This window comes from Rhinolophus ferrumequinum, chromosome 11, assembly GCF_004115265.2.
Source record: "Rhinolophus ferrumequinum isolate MPI-CBG mRhiFer1 chromosome 11, mRhiFer1_v1.p, whole genome shotgun sequence".
Lineage (NCBI taxonomy): Eukaryota > Metazoa > Chordata > Mammalia > Chiroptera > Rhinolophidae > Rhinolophus > Rhinolophus ferrumequinum.
The window spans coordinates 43,016,642-43,038,305 of record NC_046294.1 but is presented as its reverse complement, the minus strand read 5'-3'; the positions used below and the strand labels follow the sequence as shown (position 1 = coordinate 43,038,305).

Here is a 21,664-nt window from a genome sequence, read left to right as displayed (position 1 = left end):
ACACTAGTCGCCAATCAGTGTCACTCATGCTACAATTAGTTTACTTCCTGCACTAAAAAATGTCACTGTATCTTTCCTATTACCAACACTCCTGAAACAGACTGCCCGTCACAATAGTTATTACCACCAACTTACACTTCTATTTTTGGTGTATGTTGAACAACCAACTTGTAGTTTTGTCTTAAACTCACTTGCTGCCCCAGCATTTCAACTCTCGTTGCCTTCCAGATAATTTCTGAGCCCCTATACAAATCAAAGGTCATCTCTGACTGACAGTGCAGTAAGAGAAGGGAATGCAAATTTCTTTTATTATTTTTTTTTTCAGTTACAGTTGACATTCAGTATTATTTTACATTAGTTTCAGGTGTACAGCGTAGTGGTCAGACACTTACACAATTTATGCAGCAATTCCCCGCATCAGTCTAGTACCCACCTGACACTATACATAGTTGTTCCAACACTATTGACTCTATTCTCCATGCTGTACTTTACATCCCTGTGACTATTTTGTAACTACCAATTCTAGTGCTTAACCCCTTCACGTTTTTCACCCATCTCCCCAACTCCTCTCCCGTCTGGCAACCATCAGTTTGTTCTCTGTATCTATGAGTCTGTTTCTCTTTTGTTTGTTCATTTATTTTGTTCTTTACATTTCTAACTACATGAGAATTAACCTTGCTGTTTTTTTTGGGTGACTACTTCATTATTACCAGCACTTTTTAAATAGAGACATCTCTAACACAATAAGGCTAGCAGAGTTTTGGTAACTACAAAAAACCATCTAACACTCTCTACTCACTGTTCTCCCTCACTTCTTCTACATATAAAATTGAAGTAAATGTACAACTCCTGCAGCATAAAGTGAAGGAAAAAATTGCTCTTTGAAGAGACAGCCTATACTTTGGCCCCACATCACCAGCTGACTGTGGGGCTCTGGAGTCAGACACCCACAAATCCCCAGAACGCAGGCAGTGATCTGCCCCAACCTTCGACGGGCCACAGGCCTCTTTACGGCATTAACTAACCCAGGAAAGCTGCTCACCAGGCTTTTCAATGGAAGAACAATAGAAATCACGTTACCACTGTGTTTTCCCCCTTGAGGCAGATTTGTTCACTTTCTTTCTCAACATATTTTCTTTGTCAGATAGCATGAGATTTGTATATATGGCCATTACTTTTATTGATAATCTGCCTCCTTCCTTGACATCTTTCAGGCACCACACCTAACCAACTCATGCACCTAGTAATTCTAGAATTTACCCAGTTTTAACAAGAGACTGGGGTTTGAGAGCCTATCCGAATATGCTCCAAACCATAGCTAGGACAGAATTTTGGTAGCAAGGTGTCAAGTGTAGATACTGACTCCCTTTCAGCCTATTTGAATACCCTGCAGGGCACACATCTGTCAAGCTAACATCTAAGTGCCAGCAAGGATGTGGTGAAAAGGAAACCTTCATACACTGTTGGTAGTAGTGTAAATTAGTCCAACCACTAAGGAGAACAATATGGAGATTCCTCAAAAAGTTAACAATAGGTCCGACATCTTAGCAAAGCTGCAGTTGTAGCCGCTGCTGTCTGCACTTCGCCATGCCGCCCACGGACGACAGAAGAAGAAAGATGCTGGAAAGTCAGCCAAGAAAGACAAAGACCCATGAACAAATCTGGAAGCAAGGCGAAAAAGAAGAAGTGGGCCAAAGGCAGAGTTCGGGAAAGCTCAACAACCTAGTCTTGTGTGACAAAGCGACATAGGACAAACCTTGTAAGGAAGTTCCCAACTATAATGTAAGCTTATAACCCCAGCTGTTGTCTCTGAGACTGAAGACTCGCGATTCCTTGGCCAGGGCAGCCTTCAGGAGCTTCTTAGGAAAGGACTTATTAAATTAGTTTCAAAGTTTAAGGGGACAAACTTGTACTGAGTAGTAAATAAGCCATAGAGACCTAATTCACAGTATAATGAATATAGATAATAATAATATATTATAAAGATGTAACACGATAAATATTGCTTCAGTGGCAATCATATTACAATATATAAATGTACCAAAGTAACACGTTGTACACCTTAATCTTATAAAATTTAACATGTCAAACTTATCAAATAAAAATATGCCAATGGAAAAAAACACATACCCAAAGGAAGGGAAGAAGGAATGAACTCTTAAAAATAAGTGAGAAAGCCTGGAATTCCAGGCCTAGTACAATCACGACTTATATAAATCATTTCTATCTTCATGGGCTCCAGTTTCTCCACCTTCATATAAGATACCTGCCAGCCTCCCCAGTTTCACCCCCCACCACCCCTTCTCTCCCTCTTTACATTACCCCCAGTAACTCACTTGTAGTTCCTCCAACATGGCATGCTTTTTCATGCCTTCATTCTTTTGTAGATGCTATTCTCTGCCTAGAATGAATTTCATCCCCTTCTTTGCCTATTAGCCAATCTACAATTATTCAAGTGAGTGCTATCAAAATCTATGGTATTCCAACAATGTTGCCATTTCTCCTCCAAATTCTTCTGGGACTCTTCTGTGGGAGCTATTGTTAGAGCCATTTACTGGTCATAAAACAAATCTGCTCCTTTGATTGTAGTTCACATGACAGGAGTTTTCATTTCCTTTACTAGCTCCTAGAACTGACATCAGTACTCTATGTGTGGTCTAACTCACATCATTTAAAACAGGACTATCCACTCTTTTTTTTTTTGACAGTATCTCTATTAACAAGCTGAAAATCACAACTTTTTGTCAACTAAATCACACTTTTGCCGTAAAGCAAACATGCAGCTAACTAAATACCTTACATTTTAGTGTGGCTATTAAGTCACATCTCCTTTCTATACTTCTACTTTTGCAGCACCTATTTCACCATACAATTCAAATCTCTCTCTTATCCCCAGGTATAATCATTCCCATCAAAACATTCCTGAATCCAAAAATGGCAGCTGACAGTATTCTCTTCTACCAGTCTACTCTAATAAAAAGAATGGGGTCAGTCTGACCTAACAGATTCTTAGTGGGTCCACGTTGGCTCTTAATAATCAAAGTTTCATGTTCAATAACCATATCCTTAAACCATTCTAGATTTTGACTAGGAATATGTCAAGCTCTTACTTGAAATGTCTTTTTGTGGTAACTCCATGATTCCTTCAAGTTTACTGACAGTGAGCAAATAATCTCATCCCAAAATTCTTTCAGAACTCTGGGCTGTAATTTGTCACGGTCAGGAGACTGGAATTTATTCTGAGATTAAATGCTCCTATATAAATGCTTAATGATCTCAGGTTTCAGTCTCCTCTTACCAGTTCTATCCTTTATAATTTATAGATAATTTTCATAACAATGAGGGGGAAGCTTCTGGGGCCATTTTAGTCTTGGAGATATCTGAAAAATGTGGTTATTTGGGACTCCACACTTAAGAGTATCACCAGTATAAAATACCCTTCTTGAAGAAATATTTAGCAAAATGAAAGTTTCTGCTGGGGTTATTTTTGTTGTTGTTGTTCTTTGAAACAAACCCATAAAATTGCTAGAAGAAGCAAAGATGCTACCTATAACATTTCTTACCACAGCGGCAAAAACCGAACTAGCCAATCTATTACAAAATGAGGCTAAAGGAGGATTCGGAAAATGAACACACCTCTGCTACCATAAAGAAAGAAAATGTGCCAAGCCAAAATTTAAATTCTTCCTAAAGGTGAAAATATTCCCACAATTCATCACCATATCAGCCCACAAATATCTACTGAATGTGCAAGACACTTAATCGAAACAATTCACCCAGAACCTCACATCATACACCCTCTCAACAAATCAAGGCTATAAATATAAGCAGTCAAAGTAATGTTTTCTCCTCTTGGCCACCGTGGGACGGAGACCTTGTCTACCCATAATCAGCATTCTGCTTCATTACTACATTATTCCATTCTCAGTTGAGTTCCTATTACGAGGTCTGACAATTAAGTTCATGAACTCATCCTAGAAAAAGTGCTACGTACCTCATTGCTGAGTATCATTATGGTCACCTTCGAAGTACTCCCCTTGGGAAGCTATACACTGATGCCAGTGCCTAGTCCACCCTTCAAAGCAATTTTGGGACTCTTTTTCTGGAATGGCCATCAGAGCTGTCATTCTATTACCCTTGATGTCCTGAATGTCATCAAAATGTCTTCCTTTCCTTTCAATTTTTCCTTTATCTTCAGGTAAAGAAAGAAGTCATTGGGGGCCAGATCAGGTGAGTAGGGAGGGTGTTCCAATACAGTTATTTGTTTACTGGCTAAAAACTCCCTCACAGACAGTGCCGTGAAAGCTGGTGCATTGTCATGATGCAAGAGCCACGAATTGTTGGCGAAAAGTTCAGGTCATCTAACTTTTTCACGCAGCCTTTTCAGCACTTCCAAATAGTAAACCTGGTTAACTGTTTGCCCAGTTGGTACAAATTCATGAATAATCCCTCTCATATCAAAAAAGGTTAGCAACAACGTTGCAACAAGTTCACAAACTTAATTGTCCCATCTCATATGTACTCATACATAGCTCTATGCTGAGTATTATAGAGACATTAAAATTTATCATTTAAAACTAACCCCTCCTGAAATTCATCAATACATCTGATAAACCTGTATCTCTTGCTCAGCTTGGACAGGCCTCCCAAATCTGAAGGGGCCTCTCATCCAGATGAAGCAAGGAAGGCACTGCAGTATATCCTGTGGAACAATTACTACAGTGGAAGAAACAGGACTTTAAACACAGGCAAATCTAGATTCAAATACTAGTTCCATGTCTTGCTGAATTTTAAGTAACCTGCTCAAGGTCTGTGCTCCTTCTATAAATCTCAGTTTGCTCATCTGTAACATGGGGATAATAATACCTATTTCAAAGGCCTAATGAATAGACTAATTGAGTTAACATATGTAAAGCATATGGGACACACTTGTAAGGAGCACAACAGGTACTCAACAAATATTAGCTTTTTTCCTCCCAAAAGGACAGCTATACATGGCAAGAGTCACCTCTAAATCTTTACCCATGAAAATAAGACACAAAAATGTCCTGGAAATTCCAAAATGCTTCCCAAGAAGGAAGCCTCTACTTCATGAAAGTGACAACATCCACCGCTTCACAGAATGTATACCAAAGCAGAGCCCAGGGCAGCAAAAGTGGCTGTATCCAGAACGGTGACATGTCCCTAAGTCCAAGTTTCAAACCACAGCTTATAATAAAGGACTACCCAACAGCCTCTCCCTCCCCAGATCACACAGGAGATTTAAGCATCTGGGAGCCTCCAGCCAGGTTACCCTCAAAAACAAAAGAAAATTTTTTTTATCCTTAAGACTTTTTACAGTAATATTTTTTGTTTTTACAGAGTTTCCTAACCACTAAAATTTTACCAATTGGTACTAAATCAAAGCACAAAGACTAGCATTTGTTTTACTAACTGTGTATTAAAAGCACTGTCTTGGTCATGTCAAAAGCCTTGTTGTACTTCAGGCCCAGCTGTGAGAGCAATGGAAATGTTTCTCTTTCACTTTGCAGAATGCTGAAAAATGGCACATACACACAACAAAAGAAGGTGGCGGAACGTTTTTCAGGCAGTACAAAGTGTTATAGCATAGTGTTTAAGAGAACGAGTTCTGGGATTTCAGATCTAAGTGTGCAAGACGAAACAAGAAAGCCTTTAGGAAGAAATACAGAACACTTTTGTGACCCTGCAATAACAAAGATGTCTTAAACAGAACACAAAATGCACTAAACATAAAGAAAATTAATAAACTGGACTATATTATCACTAAAAGTTTTTGTTCCTCAAAAGTAAGACATCATTAACAGAATGAAAAAGAGACAGATTACAAGAAGAGATTTTCAATACAAGTAACTGACAAAACTCACATCTAGAACACGTAAAGGACTTAAATCAATAAACAAACAAACAAAAAGACCACCTGAAAGAAAAATGGCAAAAGAGGATGTACAAATGTCTGATAAACTTTTGAGAGGTGCTCAACTTCATTAGTCATCCAGAAAATACAAATTTAAGTAATGCAGTACCATTCCATAACAACCAGAATGGCCCAAATAAAAAGGAATAAGTCAAGTGTTGGTGAGGGAGCAATCTACACTCGCATGGACTGCAGATGAAAATCTAAATTGACACAACCACTGTGGAAAACAGTATGGCAGTATCTACTAAAGCTTAACATACACCTATGACCCAGCAATTCCACTGCTGTGTACATACTCAATAGACCAAAGGACATGTTCACAAAAAAAGGCACATACAAGAATGTTTATAACATGTAACTACTGTTATACTAAAAATCTAGAAACTACCCACATGCCATCAAGAGAATTGAAAAATAAGTTGTGGTATGGAAAACTAGACAGCAGTGAGAACGAATAATCTAAAACTACATGTAATAGTGTGAATCTCTCAGATATAACATTGTGTGACAGAATCCAGACACAAAAGAGCACACAGTGTACGATTACATTTATATAAAGGACAAAGACAGGCAAACTAACCTATGCTGTTAGAAGTCAGAACAGTGGTTACTTTTGGAGGATGAGAAGGGCAACTGGAAGGGGCACAAGAAGGATTCTGGGGTGCTGGCAACATGAGTGTGCTCAGTTTATGAAAATACATCACAGTGTACACTTTGATATGTGTACTTTACTGTGTACATAGTTAATAAAGTTTAATTTTTAAAAAATAAATGCTGTATTCTGACAGATCTGAGTTTGAATCCCAATCTTTCCACATAATAGGTGTGTAACTTTAGGCAAGTTATTTAACTGTGTTGTGCCTCAGTTTCCTCATCTACAAAATGGGGCTAGAACTTCTCTCATGAAGATGCTAAAAGGCCCAAATATGATCATGTATGTAGTACTATTACCCTATCTCCATTTCCCATCAATGTCAAAATTATATAGACAATTATATAGACATATAAGTTAAGTGATGTAAAGAATAAAAATGTCAGAAATAGCACATTTAATGGATACACAGCATGTGCCAGGCACTGTTCCAAGCCATTTAATGTATTAACTTACTTTATCCTACCACAACCCTATGAAATAGGTTCTATTTCCACTTCAAAGATGAAAAACTAAAACAAGGAAGTAAATTGCTCAAGGTCACACAAATAGTAAATGGAGAGTCTGCGTTTCAAGTCCAGGGGACAGATAGAACCTTTAGGCTACACTCCTTTACTATCCCTGTAGGGAATCTCAGCTTTCAGGGGAAAAGAATTCATTAATTAAATAAAACTTGTGTATTTTTCCCATAAATCTCTATTTCTCTTACGTTTGCAGTTTGTATACTGTATCATAGGAAAAAGTTAATGGACCCCAAATTCAAGTCTCAGCTCTGACACTAACCAGCTATGAGAAGAACTCAGACAAGTTACTCAGAACCCTCCCAGCCACACTTTCTTCTCTGTAAAATAAGAGGTTTGAAATTCTCACCAGCTTGTTTCTCTTCTGAGACCTATGCTGCCTATTTGGAAAGAATACAGTATAAATAAAAGGCCTCACGGTAAGAAAAGATGATATAGGACCATTTGTGACAACATGGATGGATCTTGAGATTATAATGCTAAGCGAAATAAGTCAAACAGAAAAAGCAGAGAACCATATGATTTCACTGATATGTGGTATATAAACCAAAAACAACAAAAGAACAAGACAAACAAATGAGAAACAAGAACTCATAGACACAGACAATAGTTTAGTGGTTACCAGAGGGTAAGGGGGTGGGGGGTGGGAGATGAGGTTGTAAAGGGGATCAAATATATGGTGATGGAAGGAGAACTGACTCCGGGTGGTGAACACAATGGGATTTATAGATGATGTGATACAGAATTGTACACCTGAAATCTATGTAACTTTACTAACAATTGTCACCCCAATAAATTAAAAAATAAAATAAAATAAAATAAAAGGACTCACGATCACAGTGATAATTACTGATGACAACGACAACATGTCTGACTGCTTCCAACATCACTGTGCCGCTAAAGAAACACTTGTATTATAGATAAGAATGTTCCACCACAGCAGAAGTTTCATTTCTGTCTGAGTTACATGGCTTCTGTCAAATAAAATGAGACCTAAGTCACTGCTATCCTAGAGTCATATGGCATCTGTGAATACCAAGTATAGTAACAGAGGAGAGCACTGGTGGTGTCTCTTTTCTCCTTAACCATTCTTGCTGGCAACCCCTTCCACCCCTCTGTGTCTTACTCACACTTGAAGAAATCCAAGACCTACTCTTTAGACCCTCTGTAGTGGGTTGAATGTTGGTCCCAAAAAAGATCAGCCCACATGCTAATCCCCAGAACTCTTTTTTAAATCTTATTTGAAAAAGATCTTTACAGATGTAATCAAAGATCTTGAGATCATCCTGGATTAGCTGGGTGGGCCCTAAATCCAATGACAAGTATCCATATAAGACAGACAGAAAAGACACACACAAAGGAGAGGGCAGTGTGAAGTGCGAGTGACGTGGCCAGAAGCCAAGTAATGCTGACAGCCACTGAAAGCTGGAAGAGGCAAAGAATTATTCTCCCCTAAAACCTCTGAGGGAGGGAGTGTAACCAGCTGACACTTTGATTTTGGACTTATGGCTTCCAGAACAGAGAGAAAATAAATTATTAGTGTTTTAAGCGACGGAGTTTTCTAGTAATTTGTTGCAACAGCTATAGGAAACTAATATACCTTCAAACCACATTCCTTCACCCACCCTACTCCTGTTACAACCTCATCAGCTTTCCTAAGAAAAAAAGATCCATAACTACCCTTCAAAAGCACCGCAATCTCGAGCCTCTCCATTCTCCCCAAAAAAACATTAGCAAGAAGAGAAATTATAAAGAGCATACACAGACAAATCTTAATACAATAAGATTTTTAAATTGCCTTTAAAAAAACCTACCTTAGTAGTCAAAGAAACACAGATTAAAACATAACAACATCAAAACATAGAAAAGTATTAGCGAGAATGTGGAGAAAGTGAAACCCTCATGTGATATATGATAATGGGAACGTAAAAATGGGGCAGCCACTGTGGAAAACAATTTGACAGTTCTTCAAAAGGTTAAACAAAGAGTTACCATATGACCCAACAATTCCACTCCTGGATATCCTTTAAAGGGATTAATAAATTGCCTTTAAAAAAACCTACCTTAGTAGTCAAAGAAATACAGATTAAAACATAACAACATCAAAACATAGAAAAGTATTAGCGAGAATGTGGAGAAAGTGAAACCCTCATGTGATATATGATAATGGGAACGTAAAAATGGGGCAGCCACTGTGGAAAACAATTTGACAGTTCTTCAAAAGGTTAAACAAAGAGTTACCATATGACCCAACAATTCCACTCCTGGATATCCACCCAAACAGGCGCTCAAACAAAATCTCGCACATGAATGTTCATCAACAGCACTATTCACAAAAAAGCCACGAAGTGGAAACCCAAATGTCCACTAACTAATGAGTGGGTACACAACATGTGGTATAACCATACAATGAAATATTATTCAGCCATAAAAATTAATGAAGTACTAATTTATGCTACAACGTGGGTGAACCTTAAAAACATTAAGTGAAAAAAGCCAGACATAAAAGGCCACATATTGTATGATTCCATTTATATGAAACACCCAGTATAGGCAAATTCAAATAAATAGAAAGCAGATTAGTGATTGCCAGAAGCTGGAAGAGGGGGAAATAGAGAGTGACTGTTTCATGGGTGCAGGATTTCCCTTTGGGAGATGAAAATGTCTTATGGGGTGAGGAAAATGCTATGGAACTACATAACAGTGATGGCTGCACATTGTGAAATGTACTAAATGCCACTGAATTATGCATTTTAAAATGGTAAATTTTATGTTATGTGTAATTCACACCCCCCCCAAAATACACACACACACACACACGATTAAATAATGGCAAGCTAGGAGTGAGCATAAATTGGTATAGCACTGGGGCTGATGGATTCGATTCCCACAATGGATTGCCCGTTCGATTCCCCCATGGGCCAGTGAGCTGCGCCCTCCACAACTAGATTGAAGGACAACAACTTAGAGCTGATAGACCCTGGAGAAACATACTGTTCCCTAATATTCCCCAATAAAAATTTTTTTAAAAGTTCATTTAATTTGACTTAATAATTCTTATTGATATTTATACTAAACCCATAGTTAGACACTCGAAGATTTGTATAAAGTATGTATGTTGTAAAATTATTTATAATAAAAAATATAAAGCACTCAAAGTGCCAAATAATTATTAAAAAGTTTACAGTTCACCAATACTTTGAAATTAAATAACGAGAATCATGTTTATGAAGAATATTTAATAGCATGAGAAAATACTCAAGACACATTTAATAACATGGGAAAATGATCAACATGTTAAAATGCCAGGGTACCGCCGGCTCAGTGGCTCAGGCGATTGGAGCTCCGTGCTCCTAATGCTGAAGGCTTCCGGTTTGATTCCCACATGCGCCAGTGGGCTCTCAACCACAGAGTTGCCGGTTGGACTCCTCGAATCCTGCAAGGGATGGTGGGCTTCGCCCCCTGCAACTAAGATCGAACCCGGCACCTTGAGCTGAGCTGCTGCTAAGCTCCCGGATGGCTCAGTTGGCTCAGTTGATTAGAGAACATCCTCTCAACCACAAGGTTGCCAGTTCAACTCCCGCAAGGGATGGTGGGCTGCGCCCCCTGCAACTAACAATGGCAACTGGACCTGAAGCTGAACTACGACCTCCACAACTAAGACTGAAAGGACAACAACTTGACTTGGAAAAAATCCTGGAAGTACACACTATTCCCCAATAAAGTCCTGTTCCCCTTCCCCAATAAAATCATTTTTTAAAAAAAAGGCAGGATACAGGGAGCACCCAATAAAGTCCTGTTCCCCTTCCCCAATAAAATCATTTTTTAAAAAAAAGGCAGGATACAGGGAGCATTTGAGATCTTGCTCCCCAGCATATGTTGTCAGTTTGGCTCAATTAAACTCATAAAAATTCAAAAATAAAAAAAGGTAGGATACAAAATTAAATTTCTCTTATGATCCCTACTTTATAAATATATATATGAATGTATGATTTTTTCACTGCTAGTATTTTTGAAGTACTTCTTGATAATCTAAATATTCCTAACTTTCCACAAATCATTGAGAAAAGTCATGAAGGACACAATAGATGTATGAATAAACAAAGGACCTGAACAGGTAATTCATAAAAGAAATATATAAATGTATATGAAGTACATGAAAAGATGCTCAGCCTCACAAATAATTAAATTCAGATTAAAACAGGTATTTTCTTCCTAGGAGACTGGAAATATTTTAGAAACGCAGTAACATTTTATTACAGATGTAGAGAAAAAATTGGTAGAATATTAAAAACTGTTGGTGAGTCTAAACTTTTGAGGAAGGAAATTAGGCCATCCTCAAATGTATTATTGAATCTTAAAATATGCATTAGTCCTTGGACTCAACAAAGTCTACTTTTAGCAATAAATCCTCTACAATGACTCCCACGAGTGTAAGAATATATATATGAGGATATTTGAGGGGGAAAAAACTGAAATATTCCACATATTCACCAGAAAGATCTTTGTATTGATATTGTTTTAAGATGTTATTTATAAATATATTATAACTTGAAATAAATGCCCTTTTTACTTCAGCTTGTTTGAATGAGTTTCTGCTCCTTGTAATTAACTCTTAACTAGGATCAAAAAAATTTTTAGGAGAATACTTCATGATATCGAGAAATACTCATGATAGAACATTAAGTGAAAAAAATTGAAACACAAAATTTTTGCATTTCACTTTATCACAATATGTAAAAGTACACACCTATACACCCACATATTGTAAAAACTGAGAAGACTTAACCTGGGTGATAGGTTATACACATGTCAAGCTACATACTTAGGATTTGTGTTTAAGGTGTACAGCAATAAAAATGTTTTTAAATTGGAAGGCACTACATAAAGACATCAAAATGCTAACAGCTTAATTCTGGATAGAAAAATTATGAGTGACTTATTTTTGTACCTTTCTATAATTTCTAAGTTTCCTATAAGAAATATGCACTTTATAACTCTAAGTTTCATTTTTAGAGAGAGAAAAATATCATTCCTTACCATGGTTGACCTTCAACCATGTTTTTTCCAACCGTCAGATTCCATAAATTTTACATATATTAAATGAGCATTGAATTAGCCAATAAATAAATCAGAGATTATTGTTTTTGTTCAGGGTCACATCCAATGCTAAGCACTTTATACTGAATTTTTCAATATATATACTGAATTTTGTAAGACATATAAAGCTAGAGAACAGAACTTTTCCCCTCTCCTGAACCATTATCTGCTTTTCCCTTAATAAACTGATCCTTTTATGCAGTTATTGGTTTATATGCCTGACTCCACGGAAGGCTAGGAGCCCCTCAAGGACAGCAACTGTATTTCACATCTATGGAAACAAGTGTCCCATGACTAAGCTGTCCTTTCAATACAGAAAGGTATGTTGTAGAGGGCTATAAAGACAGACTTCCAATTCTTGCTATATGATCTAGGTCATGTTGTTTAAATTCTCTGCACTTTAGTTTCCTAATCTGTAAAATGGGGACAAAATGCCATCTGGTCCCTGGCACTGAAGTGTATTCAATAAACAGTAAGTACCTATTAATTTAATGATCACCTATAAATAACAGGAATGAAGTGCTACTCTAGCCTCACTTTCTTGCCTATGTACCTGATAACCTGCAGTGTACTCGTGAGTGGGATGGTCCGCAAAGGCTAGCACAAAAGTGGGTAGAACTAAGCTAACTGATCCTTTTGGAGACCAACTGAGTGACGTTGGCCTCATTAAATGCATCAGACTCACAACCAACTGAGCTAAACAGCCAACAGAGCTAGATCAGGGACCAACAATCTTCTAGGAACACTAAACAAAACGCTAAGCATTCTTCTACAAGATAAAACCACAAATGCTTAAACATCACTTTCTACACAATAGATCTGCAGGGGAAATAATGTGTTTCATACAGATGTGAGAAAATGGGGGTGGGAGAAGAATATTAGGTAATTACTTAGCAAAGAAAGGGATTACATATTATCGGGACAGACAGCACCTCAGAGTTCAGCAAAGCTGGACGGATATCAGTTTGATAGGTAATACTTCCAAATATTTATGTGTTTTTTTTCCCAACAAGAGATTGTCATCCTGAGCCAAAAGAAATGGTTAAATAAACTAAAATGAGATTCATTAAAAAAAAAAAAAAAAGTACAGGTTAACCTAAACTACCATAAAATTTAGCATTATAAATTATAAAATAATCATAATGCAATACAAAATGCCCCTCCCATCATCATCTTACCTCTAAATCTGACTTTGGCCCTCAGCTTTTTGAGTGTGGGAAAACAATCATTGCTATTTTTCTCTTCTACAGATCCCACGTTCTTCACCTACTCAGCACTTAGAAAAGTTGTGGAAGTTTGGCTTAAGTTCTAAAATGTTAAGTATTATGCCTTATATCTGAAGGAAAAATATGGTTACATACAATTCTTTGAAAATCTGAATAGGCAGCCTCTATCTTTTCATAATTAATACAACAAATCTTCATCAAGCAACTATTATATAAAGCACTGTCTTTAATATCTATCTTCATAACTAGGCTAACATATTATTAGAGGGCCATTACTCTAAAACTACAAAAACAAAGAAATAAAAAGGTATCAGAGATGACACAACTAAGAACCGCGTCCTTTAGATTCCTGGAATGCAATTCTAATGTAAAAAAAAAAAAAAAAAATGCACGTAATTTGCTTTCAATTGGGTTTACCCACTTATAAAGAAATACCTTTTTTTACTGCATTTTGCTTTACTGCGCTATACAGATACTGTGTTTTTTACAAATCAAAGGGAAGACCCTCCACCAGCAGAAAATGACTCACTTTATTGTAGTGGTCTGCAACCGAACCCGCAATATCTCTGAGGTAGGTCTGTAAATCATGGTTTATGATGATCATTTCTAAATAATTTCCTCCTCTGTCCTCCTGCCTTAAAAAAAAATCCTGAAAGTTTCTCTGTTGCTTCCTATATCCTATCATTATAAAGAATATGGTAAACCAGAAGTCACAACCAGCCTCCAAACTTCAACCACAGAAGATGTAAACTGCAAGCTATACTGAGCAATTTCTGAGGTTAGCAGGTACCTTTCAAAGAAAACAGACCTCAGACAAAAAGCATAAAACATATGAAACAGTCACACAAAAAAGGGAACAAAGGCCTTCGCAGAAACAAAGCCCTAGTAACTATTTGTTCTAAAAAAAAAAAAAACATTTCCAGAACTGATAAGAGTCGGGAAACAGGAAAAATATATATATAAAAGAACAACCAGTCTTAACTACAATTCAGAACACAAGTGATCTGGCTCCTCTCCTGAGAGAGCTCCTCTACTGCAATGTGGGTTGGGGACCAAAATAAAGAGGCCATGCCACAGCTCTGCTATTCAATGAGTAAGCCACTGCGTCAGGTTTCCAAAAATCTATAACTTAAAAAATAATTATCTCATCAATGGTGAGACAGCAGAGAGAAGACCTGGATTCTAACAGTTTCTTTCTACTTGCCGGGTGACACTGGACAAAAAATTGTATTTCAAGTAGGGCTGAAAATTTCTTAAACTGTTTAAAAGTACACTGCAAAACTATAAAGTCATTTACAAATATTAATCATTACCATCTGTCAAAAGTGATAGCCGGACCATCTCTGATTTCTAGCTCTGACATTTTTTGATTCTGTGACCAATATAAATGAATGCACACTCATATTATGTTTTGCCAGCTGGGAATAGTTTAGAAATCAAGGAATCCCACACTCAAGAGAAATGAAGCTTCATTAATAAGAGGAACCTCTACACACCTTCTCGTTGCTTAGGCCTCTCAGAACTGCAGGAAAACATTTTAGACTAACCCGACTAGTTCAGCTCACACTACAGATGGCCTAGCAAAATTCTGACCTAACTTACCCATCACATAACGAACAACAAAAAATTACTAACCTGGCTCTCTCTAACTATGACATGGGACACTATGATAGATCCCATGGATGACAATCAAGCAAATATCCTAAGTATAATTTTGAGAAACCTGATGTCAAAACTATACCTCTTTCCATCTTACTTCCTGGAGTTACACCTGACCCTCAGAAGCATACTGAACACAGCTTGAGTACATGCTCTCATTTTCCACCATGACAACACTCTGCCACTCATAAACCCCGTCCAGGGTTCTATATACTCCAAACTAAAATCAGCCATCACAGAACATCTGGAAAACAGATAGTTGATCAATATCTGCCTCACTTAATAACTTTTGAGAAGTAAATCTAAATATCTGGCAATGATAGCCTATGTGTAATCACTGTATTCCGTAAGAAATGACCAACTTCTAAAAGGCAAGGCTTTCTCTCTTACACTGGAACCTATGCTATATCCAACAGGAACCTAAAACGGATTAAGTATATGTTCCCTCATGTGTACCGAGGTTCCTGAGAGACCCCTAAAACCACTTGACAGTAATTCAAATCTAGGCATGAAGATAGGACCTGAGGAGCCAAGCCAAATCCAAGTACACCTTCCACCAGTTAGCCAAAAAACAAGCTTCTGAAAGGATATAGGACTTGGAAATAGGTGTTGCCAAAGAAGGCCTTAGGCAAAGAAAACTTTATTTTTAATCTAGAAAGGAAGGAAGGGCTGAGCAGAGTCTAAAAGAATTTGACCACCAAACATCGTGACTCAGGATTTCCTCCTAAGGACAAAGGAGCAAGGCCCCAGTGTCGTTAAAGTAAAATGTGATACTTCAGGGTGATCCTCCCTACCTGAGGGAGTGTGAGGGGGTTTCTCTTAAGTTTAAGAATATACAGCCACTCCAACTAAATTTGACATGTAATTTTAAACTGCCTTGAGATGCTCTGTAACTGTTCCTGTATGTTGGTCTCTTCTCTGGACTTACTTGCTCTACCTTATAAAAGGAAACACATGACCTAACTTAGGAAATCACGCACCTCCCCCCAAACCCCTACAGCAACCTTGACCTCTGGAAGTACTTGAGGTGAGCTATCAGTATTTGAGTTTTGCTTCACCTAGAAGTCTGGGCTTCAGAGCAGAGATGCCATCAGAAAATGACCATGAGAGAATTTGCTTACAATTGACCAGACTGGTAGAGGAAAATAAAAATTAAACTTAACTCATATTGACTACCTGTTTGAAGCTGGCTCATCAAATTTTTTATAGCCACTTCATCTCTGGGAAGAGACAGCCTTTTTTTTTCTTTTAAATAAGTTATCCTTGGCCATCAAAGCTATGCAAATCAAAACCACAATGAGATACCACTTCATATCAACTAGGATGCCTACATTCAAAAAGACGTAAGACGGACCAGAGAGGATGTGGAGAAAGTGGACCCTTCATATGCCGCTGATGGGAATGTAAACTGACGCAGCTGTTTTGGAAAAAGGCTGGCAATTTCTCAAAAGGTTAAGCACAGAGTTACCAGAATACCCAACAATTCCCCTCCTAGATAGATACCGAAGAGAAATGAAAACAGGCCCAAATAAAAACATGTACACAAATGTTCACAATAGCATTTTTCGTTGTAATCAAAAAGTATAAATAACCCAAATGTCCATCAACTGGTGAAGAAATAAAATGTGGTATAGTCATACAATGTAATAATATTATTCAGCCATAAAAAGTAACGTACTGATACATGCTACAACATGGATGAACCTTGAAAACATGTTAAATAAAAGAAACCAATCACAAAAGACCATTATTATGTGATTCCATTTATATGAAATGTCCAGAATAGGCAAATCTATAGAGCTCAAAACCTTCCCTATTAACGGTTGCCTAGGGCTGGGAATTAGGGAGATGGAAGGAAATGGAGAGTGACTGCTAATGGGTATGGGTTTTGGAGACAAGAGTGATGAATATATTCTAAAACTGACTGTAGTGATGACTGCACAAGTCTATGAACATAGCAAAAACCACTGAATTGTACACTTTAAATAAGTGAATTATATGGTATGTGAACTATATCTCAATAAAGTTGTTTATACATATTAGAGAGAGAACACACAAGTGATAAAGCAAATGAAGTAAAATGCTAATCAGTGACTCTGGGAAAAGGATGCACTGAAGTTCTCTGTACTAATCACATCAATGTTTGGTGTGAAATTATCTCAGAAAAAGCTGGAAAAAAAAAAGATATCCCTCAAAATAATCACGCAGAGTATTCTTTCTTAACATGAAACAAAAACCTGCACTAGAAAAAACTGCAATAATGTCTGCTCCTGCCAAACAAATATTTTACTGGAAACCCCTACTCTTCAGATTACTGCAAAGCATGCAAAGATAGCATCATTCAAGTAGCAGAAAATAAGAATAGTAAGGGAGACAAATATTCTCTAGTTTTCTCAGGACCTCAGTTTCCATATCTGTAAAATCAGAAGACTATATCATCTCTAAGATTGCTTCCACGTCTGACTTTCCACGATTCTGATGTTCTAACTTCACTGATCAACATGGGTTAAAGAGAAATATGATCTGACCAGTCCTCTGGCTTCTCTGGACAGTGAGCACTTCTCTCTTCTAAGGGTGACATTAAGGATGATTTCGGGAGCGAGGGGGGCGGTTAGCTCAGTTGGTTAGAGCATGGTGCTAATAACACCAAGGTTGCCAGTTCGATTCCCACATGGGGCACTATGAGCTGTGCCCTCCTTAAAAAAAAAAAGGGAGAGATGATTTTAGTGTATTCTCAGTGTTCTAAGACTCATATAGGATACTGACTAGTCTCCCTTCTGTCTATGTCTCCAAGCCTTTCTTTTAAATTCTTTGCAAGGCCCTGTGCTCAAAGCCTAGGAAAACTGCAGTAGCAGATGCATGAACCTAAGATATTGGGTGCATATCAGTTCAGAGGAACTTACAGATTCTAAGATAAAAAATAGGTCAGAGCATTCTGGAATCTTAAAGCTCAGGCAGAGATAGGGAAAAGTAATCTCAGAAATCCCACCTCATGGCAAGCCCTCTCCTGCAGTCACTTGGTAGTGACCATAAGAAGAAAAGGGGGAAATACAGATGCCTGGGAAACTCACCCATCAAAGTGGTAGAAAGAGGGACTGGACTCTACCATCTGCCTCCATAGTTAGGATGGGCCAACAATAATGGAAAATGCAAATCAAAAGTGATTCTTCCACATGTGCTTATCTACCTGACAAGCTCAACAAGCTAACAAGCAGATACGATGTCCTCAAGTTGGCTAGACTTGTGTTTCACTCATAAATTACCTTTCTCTCCCCTTCCAAGCCAAAGCACTTCTTCAAATAACGAGAAAAGAAAACAAAATTAATTTTCACACCTTGCACAACAAAAAAACTACGTGACTTGCATAAATGCTTAAGTCTGCAAGAAAGGGGAAGAGGTGACAGGAAGAGTCTCCTATAAAATCCAATGACCTTAGTCTATGTTCAACACAGCAAGCTCTATGCTTGCTTCAGAAGAATAAACCTTAACTCTTCTCCACAAAACCAGAAGAAACACCAAGCATCTTTGATTTGCTTATTCTGGATTCGCTTTCTATATGTATCAGAAGCTGCCTGATACAACAACTTAATTTGCTTTAAGAGAACATAGACTCCTCAGTACCTCCCTAAAGCACCTGGGTGCAATTCACAATTTCCTGTCATTTCACTTACTATGACATCACCAGTTTGGGAGCTATAAGGCAGGCTGGGCAGAGAAAATGCACCCTGTAGAGTCTCAATACTGCCTGCATCCAGCTATTTGTATTCTGTTTTGTTTTATTCAAAGATTCCCTCTGGGTAGTCCAGATTCCCCTATCAACCCACCAGAAATGAAATGACGGGGGAAAAAAGAAATCCTTCAATCAGTGCCTATTCTTAACAAAGGCCACCTATTGAATAAATGGTTTTGGCATTCCACTACTGCAACCACATTTTAAAAGACAGAAAAAAAAACACCCTTCTTTACACATTTTACACAACTCATGCCCCTTTCTTCATCCTCCCAAACAGCTTTCACAGGAATATAATTTTAGCTCTCTGCAAAGCCAGATAATTAACAGATAGTTACTTAAAGAGAACTAACATTTTTGAGGATCTTCTTGATGAGATGCTTTTTCTTTACATTCTCTTTATTGTAGATGAATTATCTGACTTGCCCCCAGTCAGAGACAGTCAATAGCAGAGGGAGAATGTTTAACCCCAAAACCCATGCTCCCAGTAACAAATCCCTTACCAGCTTCATTCTTATGCTTTATCATTTGCAAACTGTTTCCTTTATTTTCTAAAATTAAATGTCTGTATAATTTATTAGACCCTCAAAAGCACAGCATAAAAATAACACTGGTTTATTCCCAGTCTAAAGTTTCTTTAACTGGGGAGAACTGTGTTATTTTTAGTCTTTCTCAACATGTTAGTGTTTTGTAAAGACTAAGCCAGGCAATGAGATGCATGCAGTTTAGTGTCACGAGAGAGTCACTGGACCAACAGTCAGGCAATTAACTAACAGGTCGTTGGCCCTACTGTCTTTCCTAAGACACATTTTCCTCTTTGATGTCCCTTCCAGCTCCAATACCGTGTGCTGAATTCCAACAACTACATCAAAAAGTCACAAATTTAATAAATATGAAACAGAAGAAAAATTACACCTGTATTATAAGAATTTGAAGACATAAAAAAGTGAACCTGAAACAATAAAGCCACCCCAACAAAAGGCCTAGTATTAACTGTATTTACTGCTTCATGATTTTTTTCTCCGCCTGCTATTAATTTGAGAAAACAGTATATTTGTTCTGACCTTGTTAAAGGTCACCAGTTTATCACAGTTTTTAAGAGTCCATTTTTGTCATTTCAAGTATGTACCTAATTTTTTTTTTTCATAAGAAACACTGGAATTTTTCTGGTGACGAAAACAAACCTGTCCTATCATCTCTAAAGCAAAGTAAAATTAGTCACTTTCAGGAGAGAAATTTTACAGTGAATCCATCATGACAGAACACTGGAAAGAGTAGACCTCATCAAATCAGGACCACACAACAAATTTCCATCCACATGAAACCTGCAAACTGGACACTCCAGAAAAAAAAAACTTTTTCAAAACTTGTAATTTCAAAGGCTCCAATGACGGTGCTGTGGAATTTACCGGGATTTTACAACTCTGACACCCTTCTGCAATTAATGCCAAATCTAATGCCCAATCTTCACTTCCCCACCACTTCCCCTTTGAAAGATGATTTCAGAAACACCACTGTGCAACCCAGGCTCTCCACCAAGGTTGCTGCCCTTTTATTCACAAATGTCGCTGGCCTCATAAAGGACACAAATTACTTTTCATAAAGAAGGCATGGCCCCGGGGTACAAGCCCTATCTAGTACTAAGGGAGTTCTCACCCTTCCTTGTGTGGCCCAAATTCACTTTAATATTTCCCATCAACCCGGGCGGGGGGGGGGGCGGGGGGGGGGCTGTGTAGGCCCAGGGCTAGGTTAGAACGGTTTTGAGGAACAGTTATCACAGGCTTCTTGGGAAGAGGCCAGATAAACTCATCAAGTTTTTGTTTTGCCCTTTTTTTTTTTTTTAAGTCTGGGTGGAACTTACTTTCACTAGGACGTAGGATGCCTTCCCTCCCTAACGGGTGTTCGAGAACAAGTTTTCCTTTATTTTATACTAAGTCACTCAACCTTCACCAGACTGAGAACACACACCCCTCCCTCTTCCTGGTCCGGGACGACGTGACCACAGCGCAGGGGGGCGTAGAGGCCATTCGGACCCCTCAAGGTTCAGAGCCCCTCATCCCGTCTCCCCTCCTCCAGCCCGACGCTCCCTTCCCCCGCGCCCGCCCTGAGTCCTCCCCACAGACCCTCGCCCGGCTACCGGGACAAAGCGGGGGAGAGGTTTCCTGGGGATCCCCGCCCGCAGCGGGCGCGGAGAAGCGGCCCGGGGCTCGGCGAGCACTCACCCGACAGCTCGTCCGGCTCCAGCCCGGTCTCGGTGTCTAGCCCGCAGATGACAAAGTAGTCGGCGAAGCGACTGGGTGCCGAACCCCCTCCGCCGACAACACCGCCGCTGCTCATGGCGCCGGGGCCGAGCCAGGCCGGGCCGTGCGGAGCGCTGAGCCCCCGCACCCGGGCGCCCGCCCGTCCTCAGGCCGCCCCTCCCGCCGCTGCCGCCGCTACCGCGGCTCGGGCCGCCGCCCCCGGCCCTGGCCCGGTCCCCGCGGCCGCTGCGGCTGCCGTGACGGGGCAGGGGGGCACCGGGCCGCCCCGCGCTGCATCCTGGACGCCTTCCCCTCCGCCGCTACTGCCAGCCGAGAGCGCAGCGGCCGGAGCGAGCCTAGAGGAGGGCGGAGAGCTCGGAGGAGAGCCCCCACCGCGGACCCCTCCCGCTGCGCCTGCGCAGGCGCTGTCGGGGGGTGGGGGGGCCGGGCGCCTGGCGGAAAGGATGACGTGATGCTCTTTAAGTCCGGCGGGCCGCAGATTCCCCCGCCGTCGCCGCAGCGCGGCTGGCCACTATCGTGTTGCTCGCGACCGCCACTCTCTCGGGGCTGTGACTCCTTTTGAGAGGGCTGAGGAGGT

General features: G+C 39.3%; 1 protein-coding gene across 2 annotated transcripts in view; it reads right to left on the bottom strand.

The window, feature by feature from the left end:
• DENND5A (DENN domain containing 5A) overlaps positions 1-21,426 on the bottom strand; it is a 76,826-nt gene extending 55,400 nt beyond the window's left edge. For both annotated transcript variants that reach the window (XM_033120107.1, XM_033120108.1), the window contains exon 1: positions 21,049-21,426. In XM_033120107.1, the coding sequence (XP_032975998.1) occupies positions 21,049-21,163 (115 nt within the window). In that variant the 5' untranslated portion in view covers positions 21,164-21,426. The remainder of the gene's footprint in view (positions 1-21,048) is intronic.
• Between the last annotated feature and the right edge of the window lie 238 nt (positions 21,427-21,664).